Source organism: Eschrichtius robustus, chromosome 10 (genome assembly GCF_028021215.1).
Source record: "Eschrichtius robustus isolate mEscRob2 chromosome 10, mEscRob2.pri, whole genome shotgun sequence".
Classification (NCBI taxonomy): domain Eukaryota; kingdom Metazoa; phylum Chordata; class Mammalia; order Artiodactyla; family Eschrichtiidae; genus Eschrichtius; species Eschrichtius robustus.
Window position 1 is genome coordinate 54,060,066 of NC_090833.1, and position 17,826 is coordinate 54,077,891.

Consider the following 17,826-nt stretch of genomic DNA (forward strand, 5'->3'; position numbering starts at 1 on the left):
CCTGGACATTGGCAAAGTCGACACGGTTGAGGTCATTGAGCATCTGGTTGATCTGAGAAGTGTTCTGAAGCACTGCACGAGCTGCCTGGGCCAGGTGATTGAGCGACGTGTATCTTCGCAGAGTCTGGGCAAAGGCACTTACAGCTGCAACCTGTAAAGAAATCCAATTAAATTGGGATTTTTTTTTTCCCCTCCAGTGAAAGAAACCACCGCAATCTTCAAATCTTTATTCCCTTGCCAAATTTTAAATGCTTCCCTCTGATACTTATTTCAAATTCATTTGGTGAGAGAGCTTACTTGTAAATTATAGCATTTAAATCTCTAAACCAAGTATTACTTTCCTTTTGAGTAGGCTGAGGTCAAGGCTAAAACAAACTCCCACATTCTTCGACATCTGAGTGCACCATTAATTAAACCAGTCTTGCAAGTAGCTACTAATCCATAGCAAGAAATGATTTAGTCGAGACAAGTAGGAAAAATGTTGATTTTCATTTCTTATTCTCTGTACGACAGTCAACTACAAATTAAGCAAATAAAAATTTTTTCCTTTTACTTGGAAAACCACACTATCCAGTCCCACTTTTTAAACTGGATTAAAAAACATGCTTTTCAGAGCACTGTCATTAAGATGCACTCTTTTTACCTTTATTTTATAGAGGTGAAATAGGACTGGGTAATTCTGAGGTGAAATAAGAGCACTGAAAGACTTTATTAGCAAATACATAGCTAATAAACTTATCGGATACAAGCAACAAGAAGAACTCTTCAGAATTTGAATTTCTGTAAAAGGGCTACCCAGAAAAATCTCCATTTGTCCTTCAAAATGCACTTTCCAGCCTTCTCCATTCTGCTCTGTGCCCAGGAAGACTAAACTGAATAGATTACATTAACTGCCTCTCTTGCCCTTTGGCTTCCAGTTGGGTTTGGCTAGTGAAAGTCACTGGTAGGAGACTGAAGGATGGAAGAAAGTAGTCAAAGTATTCATTCCCTCACAACCTCTGCTCTCTCCTTCCTAAGGCCACAGTTCTGGAGGAAGGAGAAGATCTGATGCCATAATCACTTCTTTCCCCTTCAGACCTAGGGATGGGCAGGCTTCCCACTATTGCTAGTCCTGGGGTGCTTTACCATTCCTCCTTGGTTTTCTTAACTCTTTTCACACGTTTAGAAACAGACCCTTCTTAAACTCTATTCAATTATTCTCCCCTTTGGATATACCATTTTTTTCCTGCTGAAACCCTGAACAAACTGGGTTATATTGAAAGATAGCAAAGATAACGACAAAGAAAAAGTCTAGGTAAATATCTAAATCTCATGATCTCATGAAAATTTGTTATTTGCATAGCAGATCTAATGAGGACTTTAACATATTTACAGGAATGACATTAAATCACTATGGGTATATAACAAGCAATTGATTGAACAGTCAGTTGGCTGAGCGGTAGAAGGTGTTCCACAGGCCAAAGGATGCTCTGTCTTGATAGTGAGATGTTTCAGGACCATGTGGAACCTGGGGGACGTTCACATACCCCCAAAGAGAGTATTTCACATTTTCCCATCTCTGTGGTTTATACTAATCAAGGACATTTCACGTTCCAGGCACTGTGTTAAATGCCTGACATACATTACCTTGCTCAATTCTCATAAACATTCTATTAGACACATGCTGTGACTTAGGGAGGTTAACTATCTTGCTCAAGGTTACACAGAAACTACAGTACAGTGGTGGGATATGAATCCAGGCATTTTGATAATAACTTTCAGTCACAACCTCATTATGCTGTTTCCACTGTCACGCTAGATCATCTTTGTTGATTAAATGCTCAGCTGAAAAAAGGCTGCATGTCCGTGAGAGAGGAATAGCAGAAGGCACCTTCCACCAAGGTAAACCACCCAAATCAACTCTGGAGATCAATGAGATGGCCCATATTGCAGATGGATTGCTACCACATCCACTTCGATGACACTGGGGCAGGAGGTGCTTTTAGCTGTTTGAAAGTATTGTTATAACTATGACTGACTTTGCAAGTTGGAAAGCATTCCTCTGACCATCATAATCAAATAGCACCTCCTTTATTTGCCTACCTGAACGTGGCACTCTAGAATAGCACTACCATGGAGAGCTTTCTGCAATGATGGAAATGCTCTACATATGTGTTACCCAGTATGGTAGCCACTAGCCACATGGGTTAAGGTGCACTTGAAATGTACCTAGTGTGACTGAGGAAGTAAATTTTAATGCAATTTAATTAAATTTACAATTTAAATAGCCACATGTGGTTAGCCCTACTGTATTGACAGCACAGCTCTAAAGCAACAATCTACGGTGGGCATATCCACGAAATGTGTCCTTCTATATGTTTTAGAGATAGAATGTGTTACTGCAAACCTTAAGCTGAAGCAGACTTGTGCTATCACAGACTTGTCAGCTACAAGAGCTTCAATCACACTCTCAAACTGAAAGCCAAGGCATATTGCTGGCGTCTGACAGTAGATACAGACCCTGACAAAAGGCCACAAATGTGATTTTTGTTATCAAAGTTTAGACAGAATCAGTCCCATCTGTCATGTATGTTCACAGATTAACCTAAAGTAACATGGTTAGTAGGGGACAAAGTGGAGGGTAGAATTCATATCTCTAGCTAAATAATCCACATTCCTGAAATACACTCATCAACTATGAGATAACTGTTCTCTTTAAGAAATGATTACTTGGGCTTCCCTGGTGGCACAGTGGTTAAGAATCCGCCTGCCAGTGCAGGGGACACGGGTTCGAGCCCTGGTGCAGGAAGATCCCACATGCCGCGGAGCAACTAAGCCCATGCACCACAACTACTGAGCCTGTGCTCTAGAGCCCGCCAACCACAACTACTGAGCCCGCATGCCACAACTACTGAAGCCCGTGCGCCTAGAGCCCGTGCTCCGCAACAAGAGAAGCCACGGCAATGAGAAGCCCGCGCACTGCAACGAAGACCCAACGCAGCCAAAAATAAATTTTAAAAAAAATTTATTAAAAAAAAAGTAATTACTTGATTCACAAAAGCATTCTCCAGTGTTAAAAAAACAAAACATCCTGAAAAGCAAATGGTTATTAATTTACATGAACATTTCGGAATACAATGAGTATATTAGGGGACCTAAAAAATCTAAAACTCAAATGGAAACTATCTGAACATTCTAGGCTGTTCTTTTCAATATTTGAAATTAAGCAATCTTAAATATACACTTTAGAAAAGGGCTGATAAATACACCACACCTAAAATGTTTCTCTAGTCTCTCTGAAAGGAGTATTATCAAACAACATATCTTGTGCAAGTTCTTTACCACACGGTTATAAAATACAAATACAAAAATCAATTTAAAAAGATTTAATTTATTATAATATTAATACTCTACATAACATCATTTGATAGGACAGATTTAAAATTCATAGTTCAGAACGATTTCCTAAACACAAAAGAAAAAGCAAGGACATAAAAGTGTACCTTGGTTTGTATCATTCTCTGTGGAATATTGTTCATGGCATTGGAAAGCCAACCTTCAAGGCTTTTTGCAAAATTTCGAATGGCTTGGGTCAAGGCACCTAAATGTTAAAGAATAAAAGCAGAACGAAAAAGATACCAAAGAACATTAATCTTTATGCTAGAATAAGGGAAAACATGCAAGCACAACATGTGAAATAGCACAGAGCTTACATTATCCTCATTGACAAGACTTTATTTAACATTATTCCTAACTTTGAAAGAATCCAAATATTATATCATGGGCTTGTCTTTTAAAGCTATTTTGTTCCCAGATACTTATGATACTGTGTTGGGAAATGAAAACATTCAAACATTTTTGCTTATAGCAACATATACCAGTTGTGAATATACTTATGGAATTTTTTATCTTAGACAAAACACTCTTTTCAAAAACAGCTTTGTGCTCAAAGGCTAAGTATTTTCTTTAGAAATTCTTTATCTTGACTTTCTTCAAGCTCTTAACCTATTTTCATTTCTTTAGTTAAAAAGAAAATAATGCAAAGCTTTCTCTTTTTCTGTATGCATCTCTTTACACTAGAACATGTCAATTAGAGTAGTTATCTCTCACTCGTGTTGAAAAGTGAGGTAAAATTAAAATTGCCTGCCTTGATAATTCTGGATAACTATTCTCCATTTCACTGGCAGGTAGCGATAAAAGAACACTGTGATAATAAAATTGCTGTCACAGAGACCAATATTCTTAAGATATTCCTAAAACAGTCCATTCCATACTCTTTACATCTCTGTTAAAACCTGAATAGGGATAGGTCCCATGAAAGTAGTTTTTATGGTGGTCATAAAATGATGAGAAGCATTTTCCGTTAACAGGGGTGATTATGACTATTTTATAAGAACAGATCTGCTTACTGAGATGGCTGTATAATAGGAAACAGAATTCTTCTCTTGTTCAACAAGTAATTCAGTCAGTAGCATTTTATTTCACCTGTGCCCAAGGCTCCACAGTGTAGGGAGCAGTTTTAGACATTTAATAAGTTAGTGTTTGAAGCACCCACAACAGAAAATAAATCCCTGTGGGTTCCCTATAATGTGGGTAAGTCTTACAATTGGTAGTCCACAATAAGAGACAGAGAAGTTACATTTTTGTCCAAGGCTCCGAAGAATATTAACGATGGGATTAAATTCCTTGGTTTTCCTTTCTGTGCTCAAATGAGTCTGACATGCTTCTTTATTACTTTTGTTAAAGCAGGGTTAGAAATAGTTAACTTACTCAAATTAATTGCAAAAGATATAAATTTTACTATTCCAATAATAAAAACAACCAATTTTTAAAAATTATTTCTTTAAGTGGTCAAATGACAGAAGAGAGACTGAGATGGCTACATTTTGATTAGGAAAAACACTCAAGAAGTGCAGACTTTTAACCATGAGAATCATCTACTGGAAACACTGAGTTGGAAATTTCTTGAGAACTAATTTTTTGAAATTTCCAAAGCTTCTCACTTCAGCCAAAAAGAAAAAAGAAAGAAAAATATTTTTCTGTTGTATTATGTACTGGAACCATGGAGGGCAGGCATGAATGGAAATGAAAAAGAGTGGAAAAAAAAATTAAAGACCCTCTTTGAAACTCAGTAAAATTTTGTACAAGATTCAATTTGGCTATCTGTATTACGTAGTTTTCTATAATTAATATACAGTAATTACTTAATCTGAAAAAAACAAGAACTAGGAAAAGTTACTTTAAAAAAATTTAATATGGGTCTTGTTTTATTTAGACACATTTAATGCTAGGGAGATTGTAAAATAAAAAGATATGCTTTGTATCTCAAATGATTGTAAGTTTTTCCTTTTTTGTACTAAATGACATTTTGGGTCACCTTTAATTATAATCATAAATTGTACATTTGAGTGTTACCAGTTGAGTTCTTACACAATTTTTTACACTTCACTTTTTTTTCCCCCATTTTCAGATAAATGTATTTTAGAGTATAGTAGCTTCAAGCTGACTTTAAATTAGTGTGATATGCAGACTTTTTTGGCTAAAAAAAGGAATCCCATCTGGACAGTAAATGGTAGAGTGAAGTACTAGTAGCCAGGAAAATTAAATTTTCAAAAATAAAATTAAGTTCGTTCTCTCTATAGGGATTCATGTCAGATCAAATTGTGCAGATTGACAACTTTTTCTCATGAATGGATGGTTAGAAATTTAAAACTACTTTAAAGCTAACTTGTCTCAACCTGCCTATGATTAATATTAAAATGCATACAATCAGAAGATAGTGATCTACACTGTATTTTAAGCTTTATTTTTGTTAAGTCTTGTTATAGAACAGGAATTAAAATTCCAAATTTACTTGGTAGGGTGGCACCTTAATGCATCTTGTAATTTCAGAGAAACTGTAAAACTATACTCATGAGATAATTCCTGAATTTGAGTTGTCTGAATGCAGAGACAAACTACTTGACAAAATAAAATGGTTTTCAAATCAAAATTTGCCAAAAACAAAGGTCATGTGTATTGTGTGCTTAAAAATTCTGGGGTTTAAAGCCAACTACACTTGATACATGATTTAACTTAGGCAACTGCTGAGTTTACAAGTTAGAGTCTTGAGATGCTAACATAGAAGCAAGAGATTTTAGAATTGTTTAATGAATACTGATGTTGTTGACTGGCCTCAAAAAAGAAAGCGTTCACTGACACCTTTCCTTATATTGCATGAGAGAAATTTATGTTGGTGGCAAGATGTCATAGGCTAATGAGCTACCCTATGCAACTTCTCTTAAACATCTCTAGAGATTATCACCCAGAGCACAGGAAGCAAGACAAAAACAGGAAAATCAGATTCTGGAACATAAATCAGTAGAGAATTTACACGTTGAAATTTTCCATGACAACATCACTTTTAATCAATCTTTAGTCAGGAAACTTGGTGCAGATAGGGTAGAAAATATTAGTAATTTATAAAAATGTGAGACCATGGCAGCTGGATTTTTTTAAAAACTAATTTCTATACAAATTTATGTATGTTTATGTGTGTGTTCATTGATATTATATGTAAATGTATGTCTAAGCATATATTTTAAGGTGGTAGGGAACATATGAAATAACTCATATCTTCCACTGTTATCATATTTTAAAAAAGAAAGTATAAACATACAAATGTTAGTATCTTCACCATTTCTTGCCAAATCCCTATTTAAATATTTTCTGGAACAATTTAACACAAATTAACTGTGAAGAGTGTACTTCGAGTACAAGGCTGCTAATTTTACAAGCTAAAAGATTGCTTTTACCTTATTAATGTCACTGTAGAGTAGCAATTCTGTTCCATATCTTTAAAAGTCAAGGTTACTAGTAGGTGCTCATAAAGATGTAGACCTAAAATCATTTCAACTGCCTCTAACACAAGTATCCATGATGGCTTTTATATTGACACTTGCAAAAAATAGCTTTGTTTGCAACAGGGTAGTTTAAAAAACACTATCACTTAAAAAAGTAATCTAATTTATCTATGTAATTCCTATTTGCTTCATGGCAGGAATACAGTGCTCGTGCAGTTACATTGATTTTTCTCTCAAAATGCCAGTTAAGCATTACTGTTAATGGAAACTGCATTTGTAGTTCTTAACATGATGTCGGTGACAAAGTAAATGCTTTTACAAAGAAATTCAACTTCAGTAGAAACCAAGATAAATTCATTTCAAATCAAAAGCGAACATGAAAGAGGCTGGTCTAGCAATTACAGATTTCAAAAATTCTGGGCTTTATGAAGGAAACCTTTTCCTTGGGTAGAATGATTTTCACATGGTTGACTGGCCTGGGAGTGTTCTTGCAATTAGTCATTGGGGCTGTCACATCTATAGGTTGTCTTTTTTGTCAAAAAGAAAATGAAGGATTGAAAAACAGAATTTTTCCCTTTTTACTACAGTTTTGCTCTAGGCTGCTTTCATGCAATACTCTGTGTTGCATGTTTTCTATTTGGCAAATTTAATGAGATTAGAATCACTCTAGTTTGCAACGTCACTACCCAAAACTTCCTGGGTGGAATGTATGAGAACAAAAGCATCCGTACTTGTCTGCATTTAACTTACTAGGAATAGGTCTAAGGACGTCGGGGATGAGAATCTCCACCAAAGCCTGGTACATCCCATGGTCACAGTTACACATCCATTTCAGGATAGACTCATGTTTGCACAGAGTTATCAGCTTTGCTTTCGGAAGTCGACTTTCTATTTCACTCAGATTGCTGGTGTGAATAAATGTAGCAAATGAATAGATGGCAAATGAGGATAAAAAAGAAAATGGACTTTAAAAATAGTTTTAGTTTATCAAATATTACTGAGGTTAGAACTATACCACCATTGCCCTGGTGCCACACGGCTGGATATATATAACACTCCCCCAGAGCTGCCTATGCACGTTAATACTTTCTGACGGTATGAAAGGCAGATAAGATACTAATTCCATGAGGATGAAATAGTTCTACTGCAGTCCCCCAAATCAATATAAATGGGAGCTATAATACACACGCTGAAACCTCAAAAGAGTAGTTTGTGGTTTATTTCAATCTATTCAATTAATGTTATCAGGTAAGGTTCACAACTGGTATACATATCTCTAATTTGTTAGCTGTGACATCTACTCAGCCATGAAAATGAATTGGAAAAGCATATTGATTCTGACCTTGATTCAGTAATGGTAGTGCCATCAGTTGGAGTAGAGGGAGAATAGCGCCAGAATGTTTGCCACAATTTTTCTATCAGGCTAAATTGAAGATTCACAACAACGTCCAATATTGCCTAAAAAACAAAATCGTTATTGATGTTACCTTACAAAATTTCTTATGGGGATGTGTGAGGAGTACATACTGTAACAAGACTTAAATGTAAAGATACTTTTGGGTTCATAAATTCATATGGTGAAACTGGACTAAATTTTGCCAATGGAAATGGGAAAACAAAAGAGATTAGCTAGGAAAAAAAGAGGGGAAATAACTCTTAAATGATTAAGCAGGGTAACTTGTATTCCTCCCAGAATGACCTCACATCCCACCCTTACTTTTTCCTCTCTTTTCTCTCCATTTTCACGCTTGCTTCCCTAACTTTTCTTTCATTCCTTAACCCACTACTTCCCTGGTTCCCTTACTATTCTCAGATCCATAGGGACATAGAACATACATTCAATTCACATCAGTCTTTACTGGACTAGCTGTGTCCACTAGCTATAAAAAAAAAAAAGCAGAAGGGTGTGGAGGTGCTTGTGTATGACAGATGGCGTTAGAGCTAAATCAGCTCTGGTTAGGGCTGCTGACCATGGGTTCTGGAGTGTTCCTAGCCAAGCAGAGGCTGGGGGCAGAAACTACAGAGTCAGGCTGACCTCCAGAGGGTAGTGCCTGTCTTGGCAGAAGAAGAGCACAGCACACACCTCTCTGTGGTCACAGAATGGCTTACATTCAATCCTCTCTCTGCATACACCCTTTAGAGAGAAGCTATAAGACTATCCCCTTTTCTAACCTTGGGGGTGGGGCCCTCACCTCCTCCTTAATTTTATCTCTTAGATCTCCAGCTGCATCAAGGACATTTTTTTCTTGATGATGCTAAAATTTGCCACTTTCATTAACTTTTGATGATCATATTTAAGTTCACCCTGCCATTGCAATTAGTCTGCAAATTCGCCTTCAGATAAAAAGCAGTCATGGGCTTCCCTGGTGGTGCAGTGGTTGAGAATCTGCCTGCCAATGCAGGGGACACGGGTTCGAGCCCTGGTCTGGGAAGATCCCACGTGCCGCGGAGCAACTGGGCCCGTGAGCCACAACTACTGAGCCTGCGCGTCTGGAGCCTGTGCTCCACAACAAGAGAGGCCACAATAGTGAGAGGCCCGCGCACCACGATGAAGAGTGGCCGCCGCTCGCCGCAACTAGAGAAAGCCCTCGCACAGAAACGAAGACCCAACACAGCCATAAATAAATAAATAAATATTAGAAAAGAAAAAAAAATCCACACTGCTAAATTAAAAAAAAAAAAAAAAAAAGCAGTCATAAAACCAAAACTTGTTTGTACAAAGATCACGTGATTCTGTGATTATTTTCAGTATAAAAGACAAGTCCTCAGTATAACGTGTTTGATGTCATCAGCATTGAGAACAAAAACACGTAAAACAGCCCCTTCAAGATATGCAAAATTCATAGAAGCTAAGAGACAACAAGGGGCAATCGAGAGAATCAGTCTGAACATTTAAGGCAGAAAGAGGAAACCGTAACTTTGTAATTCTGGAGTCTGTGCTACCCATGTAGATCTGGCCCTGTGCATGATACAGAGAATAATTGATGTTCTATACAAAAACACTCTGAGACCAATTCAAGTATTAAGCAAAATCTGTTTGGGGGCATGTTCTGGGAGCTAGTAGGAAATGTTGCAAGTAGTTGGAAAATGAAAATGGAGGGAAGGGGACTAATTAATTAACACGCTCCCCACCCTTTAATATCAGCAACAATAAAAACACAAAAGCAAGCCCTGGAAGGAAAGGCATCCAGATGTCCTTGCTCCCAGGCAAAACCCAAAACCTTCTCAGGAGGCAAATTATTATAGCTGCTCTCCCAAATGTAGTTTAGGCACATTCCGAGAGATGTCTATTAATGAAGCAATTAGTAATATCTGATACAATACCTTACATATTTCTAGCTATGAGATTGCTGTAAGAACACTATGCATATATTAAAAGAAAAAAATGACTGTCAGAGCATCTTGTGTAGAAAATTATATTTGTTCCTTACATAACTAGTGATACTTCCAAAATATCTTTGATAAGCCAACTGTGCGAATTCCAAATAACAGCCAAAATGGGTATATTAATCTTTCTTAAAAACATAGATTATAGGAAATATGAAATAAAATAAGGCAAGTAACAAATTCAGTGCACCTTAAATTAAGTATCTCTTCAAATGAAATAATCTCAAATAATTCTTCTGAAAAGGACATTCATATCAGCCACATTTAGTCAGTTTTACAAATGAATAAAACATTTTATCATTTGTCCACCCACTTTTAAATATGTTCAAACTAAAATGTATGCCAAATATAGTTTAAAATAATCCGTATTCCACTGGCTTAGGGCAAACAACCATTTACAGGACTGGATCCGAGACTCAGGCACCTGTCCTTGAAAAGTTTGGAAGTGTGACAGGAAAAAATAATTAGAATTCTTCCTTTTCATATATGTCTTCATGCCCCATGAGAGATGGCATGAACACTGGTAACTCTGAAATAAATGAGGATCATTCTATGAACTGCCATTTCCCATGCAGATTAATTACTATATATGTTCATATCTCTTCATATAGAGTATTCCTGACAATTAATGAAAATTTTGTAATCCAAAGAATATTTTCACCTTATTGGGGGAATTTTTCATTTAGATTAATTTTTTTTTAAACATCTTTATTGAAGTATAATTGCTTTACAATGGTGTGTTAGTTTCTGCTTTATAACAAAGTGAATCAGTTATACATATACATATGTTCCCATATCTCTTCCCTCTTGCATCTCCCTCCCTCCCACCCTCCTAGATTAATTTTAATGTATATTCTTTAGTAATGTAAATAATCATGCTCCAAGTTATATTTTGAATAAATATGAGAAACTTAAAACAATCCAAATTATATTTGTGTAGGCGGGGTTGCTTGAAGCAAGGTTCACCTGAACACAGAGAAATGAGAAACTGATTAGAGAATCTTTATGTAAATCTTCATTGAATATACATGATATTCATGCAGAAAGAAAGAAAGAAATTTTTTTCTAGATAGGTAAGGATCATCCAGAAATTCTCTAATATTGGGAAAAGCAGTCAAAGAGAAAAAGATAGTAAGTGTTTTTCATCATAACAAGAAATGCTGGGAACAACAAACTGGCAGGACATGTTGAAAAACACTTCTGGCACACAGTTTGTTAATAAAGAGAGAACTTGTCCTTGGTTGTTAATAATCTAGCACCCTTGACAAGTACTCAGATTCACTCAAGCAGTTCTTATTTCTGGAGTCGGAACAAAAATCTGTGAATGTTATGAGCTGAGACTTCTCACTGCATACTGCATCATCAGCAGTCAGGAGGACTGCCCAAGGATTATCTTTTACTTCTAAGTAGATCATAAATAGCCCTGGAATAAAGCTACTTAAGTTCTAAACAGTTCCTCTTTCAAAAGGAGGGGTACTTTAGAAGACTCTTATTGCAGTCTGTTATCTTCTTTCTACCAGGTGAGCTGCAGGTGCACGCCGGCTTGGAGAGAGTTCACCTCCTGGAGACAATGTAGCCAATTTTGATATAGGATACTCAGAAAGGGAGTAGGAGTAGGGATGGAAAACACTAAGAGAAAACTCAAATAACCATGAAAACAAAACAAAACTAGAGCCTCAATGACCCCTGGAAGGAACACCTAAAGTGCTTTATAAAACATTTCTAGAAAATAGTTTTGATAGAAATACACACTTATGGTGTAAAATTCAAAAGGTAAAAAGAGTATATTGAAAAATTAAGTCTCTTTCCCCTGACTCCCAGTCACTAAGTTTTCTTCCCAAAGGCAACCAGCATTAATATTTTGTTCTTTCTTCTGGAGAGATGTATATAACAGGTTCTTTTTCACTCAAATGATAGTATATTATACTCACTGTTTTACATCTTGCTTTTTCCCTTAAAAATAAATCCTGGAGCTTGTTCCAAAATGTACATTTAGAGTTGCCTGTTCTTTTTAATGGCTGCATAGCATTCTACTCTGTAGATCATACCATATTTTATTTATTCAGTTCCCTGTTAGATATTGAAGTTATAAGCAATCTTTTTCATTAAAAACCATAATGCAACAAGTTCCCTGTACACTTATCTCTTCCCCTACATGTAAGCATTTTTCTAGAATGAGTACCTAGAAGTGGAATTGCTTCATCAAAGGATTCGTATTAGAATAGGCTAAGAAGATGGAAAGTAAAATTTATTCTCCCTGAGACATGAAGAAAAGATAACTTATTAGTGCTCAAAGAAATATGAAGTAACTTTATCTGTCCTCTAGGAATATGTTTGATTATTTTGCTTTAGCAAGTTGCCTGGCAAAACCTAGCACGTGTCCGACTATGTTTGAAAAGACTTACCTCACAGTGCTCTCGATAAAGACTCTGCAGTGACTTGATATCCTCAAAGGTAGTACCATCTGGCAGAGAAGAGATTTCAACTTCTCCAAACTCTGGAAGTGCTCGAGATGCATCTGTTACCATGACAACACAACAGAAAAACAGTTATTGTGGATGGTGCCAATTACAGATTAATGAGGGCAAATTTAAGAAGACTAAAAAGGAAAAAAATTTAAAGGTCAGCGGTCCAAAAAGCAAGGACTTTTCATATTAGTATTTTATAAACAAAGCTTAGCAGCAGCAGCAGCACAAAAGAATAGAGAGGATACTTTTAAAATTTTGGAGAAACTGAATTTTCACTATGATTATATTGGAAATAACATATCTCAGTGTCTCTCAATATAGGACCCCTATGATAAGAAAAATACCTTGAGCTGGCCAGTATCAATTTTAGTTATTTTTATCATTATATTACTTAGGTATATAAAAATAAATCTAGCTTTAAACTTATTATGCTTATACCTCTCATATAGTCATAAACTAAAAGACCTACAAAATAAGTACAAAGAAACCTAAAAAAATAACATTAAACTTAACAACATTAATTTGATATGATAGATGATGCTGTTGTCCTGTAACTAAATTACCTCTTGCAACATGAATATGGTATTGACTGCTGCAGCGCAGGATCTTTTGAGTTTGATAGCCCTATACCAACACATACTTCATGATGGCTGGTTCTCCCATTATGCTTCTATATTCAAATGAGCTGTGAAACTTTCCTATACACGGAGCACTGGGACAGCATTTAGCCTTCCCTTGGCATGAAGGAGCAATTTACATAGTAAGTCTCTCTCTGTTCTTTTCTCATTGGCTCTGGACAATTAATGTAATACACTTTGGTGCCAACCTTATGATAAATTCAAATACAAATGCGGAAACTCAAATTGCAGAACAGCATTCGTTCTAGTCTTCCAGGTAATCCAGAATATGCTTTTACTTTTTTTTAAGATTATATTTGAAATAAGGACACAAAATAAAAAACATAAAGATTCTTGCTGAGAGCTCAAGGGTCTACAAGAATATACTTGAGGACTCTAGCTTGGGAATGCTGCCATAATGCTTTCAACTTCAGTAGCCCTTCTGACCCCAGAGTACATTTCAGTTGTCTTTGTCAGAAAGTGCACATAGACACATATACACACACACAGACACATACACACACGCACTCTCTGAGAGCTTCTACTTATCTTGATCTGTTGTACCGAAACTATGCATGTTCATCTCTAGAAGAGCTGTCAATTAAAGTGCCATTTTTGCACCTTTAGCTATGACAGGAATATGCAAAATGTTCAAGTTCCACTTCCTTAACTCTTTAAATAACAAGAAACATGTATACCATCTATAAAATTACAAAAGTAGGAAATACTGTGATCAATTTAAAAGAATAAATTACTTTTTAAAAGTTTATAATAATTTTTTCTAATCTGAGACTATATGCATATGCAACTTTATACGCAGGAAATGAGAATTCTTTTTGGCACTTCAAGTTACTACTGAAACTACCACACAATTTTGATCATAAATGCCCAATTAATACAAATTCTGGAAAACAATTTCATAGAAATGAGCTTTTAATTCATATGCATTTAAAAGTTCTACATAGCTTGAGATTTTTAAAAATAAGCTCTTTTTCTACGAAAAAGTAGAAATGAACTAGAACTATCATATAATGTGCATAGTTTCAGCACACAAAAAAAACTATGTAATTAACATCTGTAATAGACATTGTACTTGGAGAAAACACTGCCGTTGTTCTCTTGTTTTCAAAATCCTGATAGCAACTAATATGCATTACACCTTAACATACCTAAAAACTGTTGATGATGTTGACTTTGGGCAATTACAGTTTGCTCAACAGATGTGCCTGTCTGTTGACCACTTCCTGTGAAACCATCTGCAACCCCATCCACTTTCTGCATAGGCTTGTACCTAAAAATATTAGATGGGAAGAAACAAATAAACCAAATTATTCCTTGCTTTTTTGTACTACACAAAACTCCCAAGGCATTCAATTTTGTTCTGTCTTCTTTAATGTCTTATGATAGTTGTAAGATTTTCTTCCTTGACAGTCTCATAAAGTTAGGATGAAGAAATTTTTGAAATTGTAAAAAGGAAAAAGAAGGGGAGGGGCTCAGGAAGGGGACCCATTTCCAAAAATTCAGAAATTTAAGAATGAAAGTGTTAGGAGGTATTTCTTTGGACAGCAGTAGCAAAGATGTCCATGATTATAGTTTTAATACACAGTTTGAACATAACTTTTAATGGCCAATGGATCAAGGGAGAAACATGTTAAATACATTGGGATGTTAATCTGAATTAGGATCTAGGACATTGGGCCTGAGAAATGTTAATGAATGGCTTTCATTTAATTAATATCTCCAAAATGTGATTCAGCCTACAAATTCTACCATACTGTTTTTCATATCACCTAAAGCCTCCCATGCATAGCAACACATTCATCTCCTCTGACTCCTGTCCACATCTGCAAATACAAAGACCATAAGCATCAGCTTGCAGCAAAATGCACGCAAAAATCCATCTACAAACCTAGGTTATCAAATTTAAAAAATAAAAAGAATCAAAGTCAGCTACAATTATGTATTTATATTTAGGTCCTCGTTATACAAACTCATGAACTTTCCATACTGCTAAAATAGAGAAAAGATGCTTCAGCAGCATGGGCAAGAAGGAAAGACTGCTTGGGAGAGAAATACCACATACAAAAAATGCATAGGTAAGTCTCCTAGGATAAGCAAATACAAAGTAAGAAATAAGCAGCAACTATAATTTCTTCTTTCTCTAAGATTTCATATATTTTTCTTCATTTTAGAAATTTAAAAAAACAGATAAATGCAAGAAAAAGTTAAAATCTACAATGAGCTTATTACCTAGAGATATCATCATGCACTTTATGTTGTTTGTCCTTCCATTTTTTCCCATTTCTAATTATATTTATAAACAGAACCACCTAATATTCTCACCACCCAGATACTTGACTCGTACACTGATACCATAAGTTAACTGTATCATTAATATGAAGTTACTGTGAGTAACAATGTCCCCACTACATGAACAAGATACACTCCAAGATGCCTGCACTCTGACCATAGACAGGAAATGAACAGACCTGGTGAAACACTGCACAAACTAACGTTGAGGTTGCCTTAGGAAATGATTCCATCTTGAATGTTATTAATTATGACTTAGATAAATGAAATTTCCACGAAAAACTGCAAAGTCACTCATAATGACATTTACATGTATTTCTTATGTGATAGCATCTCACAAAGGACTATATGAAAAGCAAAAATAAAGTCAGAAGATGAACAGGGTGAAAAAAGGGTACAGCACACTCATTCTTGTTATCATTTTAGTGATGACCCTGTACCACCAAAATGTTGGTTGTTATTTTCTAATGATATAAAAGAACTCAAACCTAGTCTTTTCATTAATGGGAAAAAAATCTGGAAGTACTCTTCAATGGGGGCCACACCAAGAGATAACACAAGGGTTAGTATTGTGATGTGCTAGAAGTGCCATTTATAAAAAATTGAATGTTTTTCTGATTTTTTTTTCCTCCTTAAAGAATCATCTTAGAGAGGCAAAAAAAAAAAAAAAAAAAAAAAAAACACCTTTGTGAGGCAAGAACTTGGGGTACTTGTGTGGGGCAGCAGTTGCTAACCATTCTGTTCTAGAAGACTTGAGTGATTTTATCTTTAGGGAATGTATTTAGGGACGCTTTTGTCCTCATTGATCCATTCCAGGTTTCATTTGATTTTAGCCTCCCTTTTTCAGCTGTGAAGTTTTATATCGCTAATAAAATAGGCTAAAATTGTTTAAACATGTCTCTTCATTTACGTTAATGGAGTTTGGGGTTCATGGAGTTAATAAACAAATGTGGTTAAAGGGATTTGAATTATTTACTCTGGAGAAGAGAAAAATGGAAGTATTTCCTATAGTCTTCAATTATACTAACTTTCAGTATAGGATGAGATGGTAATTATTAGACTTTGCCCAGCTATGCTTTATCCTGCACAGCGTCTAATATACTACAGATGTTTAATAGGCACAAGTATCAAGGACCGTAAAAGGATATGACATATATTCATCTTAGACTGACATATAGACATCTTACAGATGCTATGTCACTATCTACTTGCACATAGTGCTTAGCAAGCCTGTAGTCTGCAAGCAAAATTATCTGCTTCCTTAGAAAGATGTAGACAGCAGCAGTTCCAAACGAGAAAGAGATTTTTTTAATAAGCACTCAAAGTCACAATACATTAAAATTAATGTATGATTATGCTTAATAATAATGATATTGAGTGGGAAGGACTGATTAGAGGTACATTCTATTACACAGGAGATGGAAAATACATCAAGATTAGCTTGTAGACAAAAAGGAAATAAGTTGATTAATTCTGGAGAAACTGTACAGGTCAGTACTTAAGAACAAATCTTACTTAGGAGAGGTGAAGAAAAAAGAAAAAAAGAAAATACAGTCAGAATTGTAAAATGAGAGGTCTAATTCTAAGCGCAGAGTAAGGGTCACAAAGTGAAAGGTAGATTGAATGGATTGGGCGAAGATGCACTATGTGTATCCATTCTTGCTTGCCTGGATTAGCAAGAATAGGACCTCTATAAGCCAGAACCTTCCATTCTATCTCTTTAGAGAAAGGTGTGAAGACAAGTTTGGGAGGGCTTTGTGACATAAAGAATGACATCAGAAAGGGCAGGGATAGGGCTCATATAAAGAACAGTATTAGTGTGGGCCTATAAGTATGAGAGAGCTTCCTGGTAGTATTGACTTTTGCTTTCCTGCTTTAAGTAGTGGCATATCCACAGTGTATTGCCTGGCACTGTATTGATACTTAGAAGGAATCACCAGAAATTAGAAATACTGAACTGAGGAAAGCTAGATGTTCCTTTTCCTGATGTCCTGTCTAAGGAAAACATCCTATCCCTCCCATCACCTCAGAGGGCTGGGGCTTCCCAGAGAAGGAGGGAGTTTAACAGGCACATTATAAATAAGCTAAGCAAATAATTGTGGTAACTGACTCTTTTGGAAGAAACAGTTCTAGATGATATTATATTAGGTTTTGCAACCTAATTGTATATCAGTATCTCGGTAGCTTTCAAAAAAAAATTCAAATGCTAGGCTCACCCTAGAT

At 35.7% G+C, this 17,826-nt stretch overlaps 1 protein-coding gene across 5 annotated transcripts in view; it reads right to left on the reverse strand.

The window, feature by feature from the left end:
* RFX3 (regulatory factor X3) overlaps positions 1–17,826 on the reverse strand; it is a 297,517-nt gene that overhangs the window by 38,897 nt on the left and 240,794 nt on the right. For all 5 annotated transcript variants that reach the window (XM_068552215.1, XM_068552212.1, XM_068552213.1 and 2 more), the window contains 6 exons: positions 14,463–14,584; positions 12,614–12,726; positions 8,164–8,279; positions 7,572–7,726; positions 3,483–3,580; positions 2–151 (listed from right to left, as the gene is read on the reverse strand). In XM_068552215.1, the coding sequence (XP_068408316.1) occupies positions 2–151; positions 3,483–3,580; positions 7,572–7,726; positions 8,164–8,279; positions 12,614–12,726; positions 14,463–14,584 (754 nt within the window). The remainder of the gene's footprint in view (position 1; positions 152–3,482; positions 3,581–7,571; positions 7,727–8,163; positions 8,280–12,613; positions 12,727–14,462; positions 14,585–17,826) is intronic.